The sequence below is a fragment of the Somniosus microcephalus genome, chromosome 29 (genome assembly GCF_052327205.1).
Source record: "Somniosus microcephalus isolate GS21.2 chromosome 29, FLI_Smic_1.0, whole genome shotgun sequence".
NCBI lineage: Eukaryota > Metazoa > Chordata > Chondrichthyes > Squaliformes > Somniosidae > Somniosus > Somniosus microcephalus.
Window position 1 is genome coordinate 43,946,022 of NC_141015.1, and position 12,498 is coordinate 43,958,519.

At 39.9% G+C, this 12,498-nt stretch overlaps 1 protein-coding gene across 5 annotated transcripts in view; it reads right to left on the bottom strand.

The window, feature by feature from the left end:
- The window catches only part of usp54a (ubiquitin specific peptidase 54a), a 131,393-nt gene that overhangs the window by 38,549 nt on the left and 80,346 nt on the right, over positions 1 to 12,498 (bottom strand). For all 5 annotated transcript variants that reach the window (XM_085970744.1, XM_085970742.1, XM_085970745.1 and 2 more), the window contains exons 5-9: positions 11,857 to 11,970; positions 8,577 to 8,659; positions 7,072 to 7,177; positions 3,565 to 3,711; positions 122 to 271 (exon numbers count right to left, since the gene is read on the bottom strand). In XM_085970744.1, coding sequence (XP_085826870.1) covers positions 122 to 271; positions 3,565 to 3,711; positions 7,072 to 7,177; positions 8,577 to 8,659; positions 11,857 to 11,970 — 600 coding nt within the window. The remainder of the gene's footprint in view (positions 1 to 121; positions 272 to 3,564; positions 3,712 to 7,071; positions 7,178 to 8,576; positions 8,660 to 11,856; positions 11,971 to 12,498) is intronic.

A 12,498-nucleotide genomic window follows, 5' to 3' on the forward strand; every position in this document is an offset into this window, starting at 1 on the left:
TTTATTCATGTACTGTGGTTATTGCCGACCCTGAGGCAATCAGCAACACAAAAGGCCAGTAATAATCATGACTCTCTGACTAAATTACATCAATGACGCATTTTAGGTAAAGAACTCCTACCTCTTTCACATGGGCATCATCAAAATACATCCATTTGCGAATTTTTGTTTGGAAAAAGAAGGTAGAATAGTGTTTACCATAGTAACACACCATCCCCACCAAATAGAGCTCTGTGTGTTTAGCTTTGTCATCTGTCACCCGATAGAATAGCTGTAAAATACAAAGGATATCCATTGAAGCTTGCTGAAATTGTGACGGGCTATATCTAATCAGTCTCAGTTTACCATGGTTAGAGATGTCTACGGCAATCCTTGCTTTAGTTAATATTCTGGTCTTTTAGAAAACAAAATTGACAAGAGTTTCTTAGTCTCATCAGCAAATGCACAATGTGCAAACGTTGATTGAACTACCTGGAATTAAATAATTAGCCAGTTTTATATGCAAGCCAAAGTTTCTGGTTTAGACCACAGGGTGCTGTATTTGCTCACGTTGTGACCTTGTTGGAAACCGTACTATGTTGCAAGGCTCCTAAACGTTCAGCAAGCTACTCAATGGGGTTTACAAGTCATCCTCCATAAATGAGGGGATTGTTAAACAAGTACACGTAGAGCTGAAAAAAAATACCCGAGAGGAACATAAACAAGTTCTGTGGCTAATATTAAGTTTCTGCAATCCTTGATGCACTTTCTCCGTCTCATTGTAGACCAGCCAAGAGTGAACGGTGATGGGCTCAAAACAATCCCCATTAAAAAAAAAATAGCTTTTCTGTTAATGTCCATAATGAATCCCAAGATTTTGTCTTCAGTGTTGCGGACGCATGCTGGTTCTTTGTAAACCACAGTAAAACCTTAATGATTGATCGAGGTCCAAGACGGTGGACTGAGCCAGCAGTTACACGACAACTGTAGTGCTGGTGCGAAGTGACTTCACTTTGTAGTTTGAATCCAATAGCACAAAGGTTGCTAGGGGCCCAGAACTATACAACTAGGATTCATTTTAAAATTCAGGAAACGTTTCAGTGTTTTGCTGTTTCCACAGCATTGACAGAACACATGATAGACAACAGTGGAACGTGGAAAATGTACTCCGACAAGACAACTACTAAAAAGGAACAGACAGTTACCATAACAAATGCTGTGACTGGTGAGTTATTTAGTCAGTTCATCATTGAATTTATTTCCGCATTCCAGACCAGAGAGCTACCATTTAGAGAAAAGTGCAGTGCAATTAATGGCTATTCCCCAGACTTTCTTCCAGCTTCAGATGTATACACCAGTTCAAGGTCAAAGGTTTTCTTCAGGTACAATGGCATTAAAAACGCTTCAAGTCGATGCGCTGCCAAGGTAGCCAGCAAATGCAGTTATGCTCATCTTCCAAACGCAGTATTGAAATATGGCACAATGGTGAAAAACTGTTTTTTTCCCTGCAAAACCTACACCCGTCAAAGCTCGAGTGAAACCCACAGACTGACCAGAAGCAAATCAGATTACAAAATTATAAACCAATTTGACCTTCATTTAAAATGATGAGTGGTGAAAGAAGCAGTACTGTGTGCAAATTAAATAATCGACATTAAAACCAAGATTACTACAATGGATCATTTGGCTTCAAATGGGGACAATGGACCTATACAAAAATATTGCAGTTAAAATTTAAGTGAGTGCAATTGTTAACACAATTTTTACTATCCAAAAAATTATTTTTGACAAGCTGTTTTAATCTTTACAAAGCTTAAATGTCTACAAAATGAATATTAAACTAATCTACAAAAATGGATAAAGAGTCATTGTTGTGGCTCTGGTTATCACAAACACAATCAAGCATAGGAACAGGAGTTGGCCATTCAGCCCATCAAGTCTGTTCTGCCATTCTATTCGAGTATGGCTGATCCGTACTCAACTCCATTCCCCTGCCTTTGATCCATATCCTTCAATACCCTTACCAAACAAAACTCGATCGATCTCAGTCTGGAAAATTTCAATTGACCCAGCAGTCACAGCCTTACAGGGGAACAGAGTACCAGAACTCCACTGCCCCTTGTATCAGTGTTAGCCGATTTCACTCCGAAAAAGCCAAGTTCAAAGTTCAAGATCGTGGCCCCTTGTTCTGGATTCCCCCACCAGGGAAAATAGCTTCTCTGTATCCACCCTATCAAATAGCTTTATCATTTTAAAGACTTTGAGTAGATCACCCCTCAACCTTCTAAACACAAGGGAATACAACCCAAGTTTATGCAACCTGTCCTCTGGTGAATGTGCGCTGTACCCCCTTCCAAGGCCAATTTATCTTTCCGGAGGTTTGGTGCTCAAAACTAAACGCAGTACTCCAGATGGGATCGGACCAAGACTATGTACAACCTAAACTTCACTTCCTCACTTCTGTATTCCAACCCCCTCCCATTAGCCATTCTGATTACTATTTGTACCTGTGCACTAGCTTTTAGTGATGTGTGTACATGGACACCTAATCCCTTCGCTTTTCCATTGCTCCTAGTCCCACTATTAAGAAAATATTCCAATTTGTCTTTCTCAAATCCAGAGTGAATTACCTCACACTTCTCCACGTTAAAATCCATCGGACACAGTTTTGCTCACTCACTAGTCTCTGTCTCCTTTGTAACTTCCTGCTCCATCTACACAACTTACTGTGCCCCTTAACTTAGGGTCATCTGCAAACCTGGATATACAACTCTCTACTCCTTCATTCAAGTCATTAATATATATGGTGAAAAGCTGAGGCCCCAGTACAGATTCCTGGGCAAAATAACCTGTCACATCCCAATCAGAGAACATTCTTTTCCCAAATCCCTGTCTCCTACCTCCCAACCAATTATCAACCTACGTCACAAAATTCTGTGTGCTTTAATTTTTGTTAATAATCTCTTGTGTGCGACCTTATCAAATGCATTCTGGAAGCCCCTATAGACAACATCTATAGACACTCCTCTATCCACCATGCTACTGGTCTCAAGAAGTTCAAAAAATTTAGTCAGACATGATCCACCCATCAGAAATCCATGATAACTCTCTTTGGTCAGTGCTCAGTCACTCTGTCTCTAATAAGTTTCCAGTAACTTCCCCACATCTGATGTTAAACTGACAGGTCTGTAGTTAGTTTGATTCTCCCTCCCTCCTTAAATACTAGAATGAGGTTTACAATTTTCCAATCCAAAAGGCACAATTCCTGAATCTAGAGAGCTTTGGAAAATTATGACAAATGCATCTAAAATTCACTCGCCAATTTTTTTTTTTTTTTTTTTTTTGAATACTGTGGGGTGGAAATCATCAGGTCCTGGAGATTTGTCTGTCTTAAGTCCCATTATTTTCTCCATTGCCATTTCTTTACTTCAATTAAATCTAAGTTCCTCTGTTGGCCTTTTTTTGGTTCCTTGTACTGCTGGTATTTTGTCCTCTTCCTTCATTGTAAAAATGGATAAAAAGTACTCAATTCACAAGTCTGCCATTTCCTTATTGACCAGTAATAAACTGTAATAACCATCTTACATCTCCTAGTTTGAGGCATGTTCCCAGGCTATGGATAACATCTTCAGCAAGATCAGAATGATCAGAGTCCCAGACCAGACCGATAGTGATTATCTCGGGGGAGTTCATCAACACTTTACGGATTCTGATCTTCTCGCCACAGTTGCTCTGTAAAGAAAATCAAAAGTTTTAAAATAGATATATTTAGCTCCCTTCATGGTACCTACAAAACCAAAACAAACTACAACAGCACGGAGTTTATGCAGCACTCATTGAAAGCTCAGTGAAGTGCTTCCACAGATGAAAGCTTTTTTTGTACAATATGCAGCACAGCATACTACTCTTACATGTGCTGTATCAGTGTGGTCAGCTGCAGGTTCACCCCAACAATGTGCTAACTCCTCAACCTCATCCAGCCAATGAGGCATCTGGTGGAAATCACACACTTCTCAAAACACAAGGAGAGAAATAAAAGATGACAATGACAGAAAAGGGGAAAGAGGAGAGCAAATCACTCCAGGTGATTCTTCTGCACTCCCATCAGTTTCCGTTTAGGTCAACTATAAAGTTACTACAGTGACACACTATTCAAACAACTGCAGTATACATTATAAATACATTCTCTTCTCTTTACTGGGCCACAGACAAGGCAGCAGGAAAGCCGAAGCTCCCAACAGCTTAGTGAGCACAAAGGCCAGGTTCAACATTCAGCCTCAGACAAGTCAACTGAGCGTGGTAATTGGGCTTAGTGCCCAGCTTAAGGAGGGCGGGGGGGGGGGGGGGGAAGGCAGCCACCCAATCTCACTTCTAATCCCCATCCAGAAACCCCACTGGCAATGGAGTTTTCATTGTTTGCAAGGGTTGAACAAGAAGCAATCTGATTACAAATTTTAATTAACTTTAAAAAAGTGACTTGCATTAATAAAAGATTAGTATTCTGAAAGCTTTGTGTGCAATTAAAATTGTGCACCCTACCATTTTTCTCACTTAATTGAATACTTGAAAAAACGTAGGAATTTTTGTGGTGATTACACGTTGAAATGGACAGACTGTATATTAAAAGTTATTTATTTGTAAATATGCTTTGCTATCTGCACCTCATATCTTCTTGGACTTCTGAAAGGTCATAAAAGCCATTACAAATGTCATTGGGCAAACTCAGAGGTTTTGTTTGGTGGTAATTCAAGCATTGTGCAAAAGGCCAAAACATGATTCATTTAATAATTTCTAAATCCCAATTAGGTCATTGTATTTCATTTATTTTATATAATAAACTTATTTGCAAAAGAATATGCACAATGGTTCGCAATTTTCAAATAATCCCGTTAATAACTGGACGGTGCAATTTCTGCTGAGCTGGTTCCAATAATCAATAAAAGGCGACCACTCATTGTGATATACCACAAGCATGTGCAAAAGGCAATGGATACAGATGTCATGTCTTTTAAAAGAGTCTTTCCAGTTTCTAATTAACTATTGCCAATGATTGATTAACCAGTCAGCGGCAATAATATGCTCAGCATCACTGCAACATACTCTAAACATTAACTTCAGGATTTACCCTCCATATAGTAACTTGATGAATTTATTCACCCATTTTGGAATGTCGTCGATAACATTAACTCATGCAATGCCCAGAGGTCTATTCCAAGCAATATCGGCATCACAAACCAATGCAGCAAGAGTCGAAATGGCTGCTAATATTTTCAGTGCTTTTATCTGAAAATATTCTTAGAGCTGCTATACACCGCTGTCCATGAGACCAGTTACCGCCTTTCCTCTCCTTTCCAACCCCCATAATTGTCTGTGGCAGTCATTCAGGATCAACAGGCAGAATGCACATGTTTCTACTAATCAGCAACTGTCAAGCTATATCAATCTGAAACTGAATGGAGTAAAGAAAACAGAGAGAAAAACACTTACTATACCAGAAGCACAATCGTTGACAAACATGGAAAAACAATTTTACAATTAATGCCAAAGACAATTAGGGAAGCCTTCAGCCTTAATCAATAAAAAGACACTGCTTCTCTGCTTCAATTGCTTCAGCACACTGGCTTGTTGCTAGGGAGAACAGCAGCATTACACCAAACCCAATATTAAAGTTGAAGTCAAGCGGAGTGAGACCAAGAATTGTGCTCTTACATCAGACAACATGGGAGCAGACCCAGCCCTGATCTTTATTCAAGACTCTCATGTACATTACAACAGTAGGGCAGCTAGGTGAAGCTACAGCAGTGGCCCATGCAAGTGTAATTAGCATCAAATTGGTCCCCAGACTAGTGTGGACATTTGGGGGGGGGGGGGGGGGGGGTGACTAAGAGGGAGATTTGGGGGTGAGAAAAAGGAAAACAAGATGCATAAAATTTAAACCAACACTTCCAAGTACATTTTCAAAAATGGTTTGGAAAGTTATTACAGAAAGATGACATTCCATTTTATACCTTTCAAAAATAAACAAACAGTGAATACATTTTAATAAAGTCTAACACGCAGTTATATAGAGCAGTTAACTTAAATTAGGTAGAATAGCCAACGAAGAAACAATACCTTTTGCAGATGGACAAAATGAATAACATTTTAATTCCAAATTCTTGAAAGGTATTTATACCATGAAACCACTTCAGTGATTTGAATAAAATGAAGAGTGGATCACATTCCACGGTCACATTTGTTTTATTACCACTCTTACTCTGTAGTCCAGTCAGGAGAAAGTGCTTACAGCTATTGAACTTTTCACATTCAACAATGAACTGTCGTCATTGAGATTCCAGTTACATTCTCAGACCATCTTCCAATGGAAGCAAAAGTTACCATGGAGCTGGGCATGTTGAGCACAAAGCAATACCAACAGGTCATTAAATGGGCTCTAAACAGGCTTCATGTCATGAAGCAAAAATACTGCAGTGGAGGCAAGAATCTTGTACAACAAGTCCAAGATTCTCTTGAAAATGATTAAATTACATTACAAAATACTAATATGCAGGGGTGTTTTTATTTTAAAACAATTTTCTGTTCAATTTTGTCCTATTTGTTTCAATAATAATTTTAAACCAGTTTTTTCATGTACCTTTTCCTCACAACTTGCAAGTAAACACTAAATTAAAATACTAAACATTGCCAGCTGATGTGCTGGCAGTTTGTACACAGTGAAGAACCGCTGCCATGGATACACCCAGGCCAGGAATGCAGTATTCTGATCACTGCCCTGTGCAGATCTTCCCCAACCAATGGGCAAGGGCCAAGCAGCCAAAAATCAAGTGGCGATTTTCAAACACGAGCAAACTAGCACCTGCTCAGTGATCGGACTGTTGGCATGTTGCTATTCAACCTACAAGCCGCAGCATTAGAAACACCAATGCATTAGAGAATTACTTTGCAGTGATGTTGTTTTGTAATATATATTTGATAAGTGAAGTTAAAATGTTCACAGTCTTCATCTCTTAAGGTGCCAACATTCAAGTGCAGTAATACCTTTGTGTTTAGACCATCACAAATAGTGAGAAATAGGAGTGAATAGATACGTACTGGACAGTTCCGAAGATCACCCATTGTGCTCGCGTTCTGTAGAAGCTCCCCAAACATGTCAGGCGTTGGTTTCTCACGTCTTTCCATCATACGTATTGCTTGATTACTACACAAAAGGGACAAAGCAGAAAGGAACTGGTTCCCATGAAAACAAACAAAGCCCTCACTCTGTAGGGCATCCACAGCAGAAACACTGACAACTAGATTAACATCTCTCCTGAATTAAAAAGATTACTGCTTCGTCATGTACCAGACATTGCTCTGTTATTTGAATAGGATTAAGCGCCTAAACAATTTTCTATGTAAAACATTATGCACAGCCCATCTTGATCATAATTAAGCGAGACTGCCATATTATCCCAAGGCATCTTACACAGTGCTTCTAAACTTTGTTAGGAAACTTTTTTTCCCCTTTAGGTTCACACATTATGCACGACTATTCCACTTAAATATTACATCTAGATTCAAAATGCAGGTCACCCTTTGCATCTCCCGAAAACACTCTTTATTTGAAGAGCTTATTCCTGAACATTTAATATTTTTTTGCTCTATATAAATACAAGTTGTTGTTGTAAAAAAATGGTTTATCTTTATTCAGAAGCTCTGTAATCTCCTTTATTTAATATCCCAATGTTAATCTATAATGCTTTATGCCAATTTCTCTTTCCAGTACACCTCAGTGAGCCCATCTTCCTAAATTCAGCCCTATTACAATTTGGCGCACTTGTTCCTGTACGAACTTTTTCCCCTTTCTATTTGGAGCTTAAATCTCATCATAGTGCAGGCGCTGTTCCCGAGCTGCTCATCCACATGTAACTCATCTACCTGATTTATTTGTTACTCATAACTAGATCTAGCAATGCCTCTTCCTTTGCAGGCAAACAGACATACTGCTCAAGAAAGGGGTCCTCCACTCGTTAGAAATTCCATTCCCTTTTCCTCCCTTGGAGAATTACACCAAATTTAGAACACACCGCGATCTAAATTCATAGTACACATCGAGGGTTAAGTGCAAGATGCTGCAAAACATTAAGTAACGCATGGTGTTATTAGAGTAATGGTGTCAGCATTTCAAAGACACTCCCTCGTTCAGAGACTCAGACAGACTGCCAGAACATAGCAGAAATACTGCAGCGTTTATTATTAGATAAGATTTTTCTTCATCAGCAAGAAGCTTCCTCCAGCAACTACAGCATTTTAAAACGTTTACCATTAAAATGTGACTAGTATAGTCTTGTTTCATGAAAAGCAGACAAAACTATATTTGAAACCCTTAATTTCTAAACCCATATATAAATCTGTTTAAAGTCAATGTTTGTGGTTTCAGCATTTAGAATTGTAAGTGAAAGCTGACTGATTTCCCAGTAAGTCAACAGGGAACACTGCACGCTGCACAGTAAGCTTCTTTTATTTTTAACTTCATCCCAGTTCTGTTAGAATCTTCTTGTGAGAAAGTTGCTGTGTAAAGTTCATGCTTAGTACAATGGTTTTTAGCAATAGCTTACCACAACGCAGTTGTGGAAATGTAGTTCACCATCTGGATAAAAGGCAGTGGATCAGATGTTGCGCCACAGCTGGTACAAACACACTGCAAGAAAGAATTGTTCCACAAAATCCATCAAAATGGACAAACCTATTACTAAGTTTCGAAGCTTTTCGGCTTAGTTTTCACACATCACTACATGGGTCATAAAATCCAAACGTACTTGCTGAGTATTGAATATTACTAATAAGATTGGAAAGACTAGTTAACAGTTCATGGAGACAACTACATCCAATACTAAGTATAAGAAAAACCTTCCAACTTCATGTTATACTGAACATAGATTCCACCACGCCACACAAATAAATGTGATACTGCATTGTCAAAAAAAAATCTACTTTATGTTGTTGCAGTTTCTACACGAGGATCACGCAGTCCAAATGTAAAGCTTGTTGGAAATCCCTTCACTCAAACATACTGCACGTTACGATTTTGGTGGGAGGGGGGAATCAGGCTAGTTACACTATCAAAAAGGACTTTGCTGTGAAACATTCATCAGGCACCTGAAGGAATGAGGTAGAGTTTTACAATTTAGCACCATTGGATAAGGTGTCCTACATGGGACCTTTTTTAATTAACTATCTTAGCCTGTGCTGTGTCTGTCTCCAGTAAGCACAGCAGGAGGAGAATGAGCAGTCAAGATTTCTGAATACCACACATGTTTAATACGTTTTTGTTTACCTCGGTGATTTATGTTACATTACTTAATCTCAGGACACTCGGTTATGACTATAACAGTTTAAAAAGATGTATCGCTCAAGCTTCTCGGTCCAAATGTCAGGGCTCAGCTCGGTATTGGAAAAACTTGGTTTGGCGACGGGACTAAACAATACATCGCTAACAATCAATTTGATTCAGAAGGTTGTGGGTTCAAGTCCCACTCCAGAGGCTTGAGCACAAAAATCTAGGTTGACACTCCAGTGCAGTAGAGGGAGTGCCGCACTGTCGGAGGGGCCGTCTTTTGGATGAGACGTTAAACAGAGGCCCTTGTCTGCGCTCTCAGGTGAACGTAAAAGATCGCATGGCACTATTTCGAAGAAGAGCAGGGAAGTTAGCCGGTGTCCTGGGGCCAATATTTACCCCTCAATCAACATCACTAAAACAGATTGTCTGATCATTATCACATTGCTGTTTGTGGAAGCTTGCCGTGCACAAATTGGCTGCCACGTTTTCTACATTACAACAGTGACTACACTTCAAAAAAAATTCTTAATTGGCTGTAAAGCACTTTGAGATGACCGATGGTCATGAAAGGCGCTATAGAAATGCAAGTCTTTTATCTTTTTAACCTGATCCATTTGTGAAATCTTCAGTGCTTTAATGTCTTCTGACAATCTAGTGCAGGGAGAACTGGGGAACATTGGAGCCCTGTCCTTTAACCAAGGCTTGCCTCCCAGGGTGTGCACAATCGTCTGTTTAAATCGTCCAGTCAGGACATAATAGATTATAATTCTACCAAGCTTGACGAAGGTCATTAAGGTTAGCCTTGGTCTGCTGCACTCTAAAATTAAGTACCATTGCGGTCGAGGGTTGCTGACTTCTCACTACAGCGGCGTTTGCACCGAGACAAGTAGCTGCAGCTCAGATTTCAGCCACGGATTACTGTGTCCACATCGACAGGGTTCCTGCCGGGCAGCAGCCAAACTGTCCAGCACAGGAAAGCTCTCTCCCAACAGTTCAAAATGTAAACATTCCAAAAGCATGGAGGAAGGTCCCGGCTCTCGGCATTCAGGTTAAGGCGAGGTCCACTTCTTAATTATTCATTCTTGGACGTGGTCATTGCTGGCAAGACCGGCTGCTATTGCCCATCCCTAGCTGCCTTGAATAGGTGCTGATGGGCCATCTTCCTGAACGACTAAACTGTAGTGATTATGATACAACGGAGTGGCTTTGCTAGGCCATTTCAGAGGGCAGTTGTTGAGAGTCAACGACATTGGTGTGGGACTGGAGTCACATATAGATCAGGTAAAGGTGGCAGTTTTCCTTCCTCATCACCCTTAAGGTGATTAAAGGAGTTGACGAGAGAGAGAAACTCTTTCCCCTGGTGGGAGGGTCCAGAACAAGGGGGCCGTTCAGGGGTGATGTCAGGAAGCACATTTTCTCAAAGGGTGGTGGAAATCTGGAACTCTCTCTTTCAGTAAGTTGTTGAGGCTAGGTCAATTGAAAAATTCAAAACAGAGACATAGATTTGTTAGGTAAAGGTATCAAGGAATATAGAGCAAAAGCACGTAAATGGAGTTTAGGTAAAGATCAGCCATAATCTAATTGAATGGCGGAACAGGCGCGAGGGGCTCAATGCCTGTTCCTAAGAATTTATTATAAACATGATAAAAAAATTGTACAATCAGGTCTCAAGTAGCAAGCTATGAATGATTCAGTAATGTGTGACATATAAAGTCATTCACACTTAATAATGCAGGCTCTGCCCAAAACACATGGAACCACGTACTTTTTCCATTCGGATTGAAAGCATCATTCTAAAACTATGCTGGTCAAACAGTCGGAAAATCTGCATTTGGTTTCCTTTTTAAATTTAGCCGTTCCTATTTCACTCATTTTCTTGTACAGGAAACTTTGTGCTATCTGGCACCGACGGGACCGAGCTGCTGCCATTCTCTCAAAACTGCCGTACACTCCAGAGCTAATGTTGAAACATACGGAGATTTTCATCTCCGTATGAATCAACAAACCCTGTTGCTTAGCAACAGCCTCTAAACAGTCGGCAAGCGCCTCTGGCTGAAGCTGTTGCTTAGCTACAGACGTTGCAGAGCTTGACTGTTCAAAAAAAGCAAAGAAAAGAAACAAAAAGAATAAAAAACGGCTCCTGATTTTTGCCGGTGGCTCGAGCTTGCCGGACGGTTTGCCTCCGGATAACACAAAGTTTCCTGTAATACATGCAGCATACATAATATTGTAGCGAACTCAAAAGATCTGAATTCCATTTCATAAATATAACACTTTTACTGCTTTTAACACTAACGTAGCATTTTTACACGACTTAAAAAAAAATATCAACTTGCATTTTTCACAAGCAACCATTTTACACCATTGTAATACTTTGAAACACTCTTAGATGTTAATATTCCTTTTGGTAAAAGGTGCCAAGGAAATTCAGCATTAAAGGGGATAAACCTCAAACCTCAGTGTAAAACATGTAATTAAAAAATTGAATACAAAACTAAATTGTTGTACAAGACGTTTTAAAATCCATGCTTAATCCTGGGAATGGGAACACCTCCTACCTGTTCAAACAAAGTCATGGCAAATTTCTGGTGAGGAATGCAGTGTTTTGCCGTGCAAATGTCCTCTTTTGTTTCATCAGCGATATGAAAGTGTATACGCATGAGGATATTTTCCTGCGACGAATATAAACCGTTATTTGCTGCAGATGAGCTTGTCCATAATTGAAAACAAAGCATTCAATATTGAATTTCAACACATCAACCATCAATAATAATGTCTCACGGCAAGACTACCGTCTTAATCCTAAGTTTTTACTTGACTATTATGGGCTATATCAGTGTTATTAAATAAGTTAGTCACAAGCCATGAGTGGCTAATTAGGAATCCAGATGTGGCTAATTGCACATAGATTAGCAAATACTGTACCTAATGAGTAATAGACACCATTGTTGGGTATGTGATCTCAATACAGGAAACTCTCGTTTAAACGGCATCTAAATATCTGGCAAAATTCATCCTCCGAAAACAACACCTCAATAACCGGAAATGTTGCAGAGTCCGAGTCTCCCGCAGTGGCCGAGTTAGTCAGTGGGGGGGTAGTTCTCCAAACTGCCACTACTCGGCTTCTTGGCGCTGTCGGAAGTCCAAACACCTCAATAACAGGAGTCTGACTCTCCCGCGCTGCCACCATCTTCCACCAT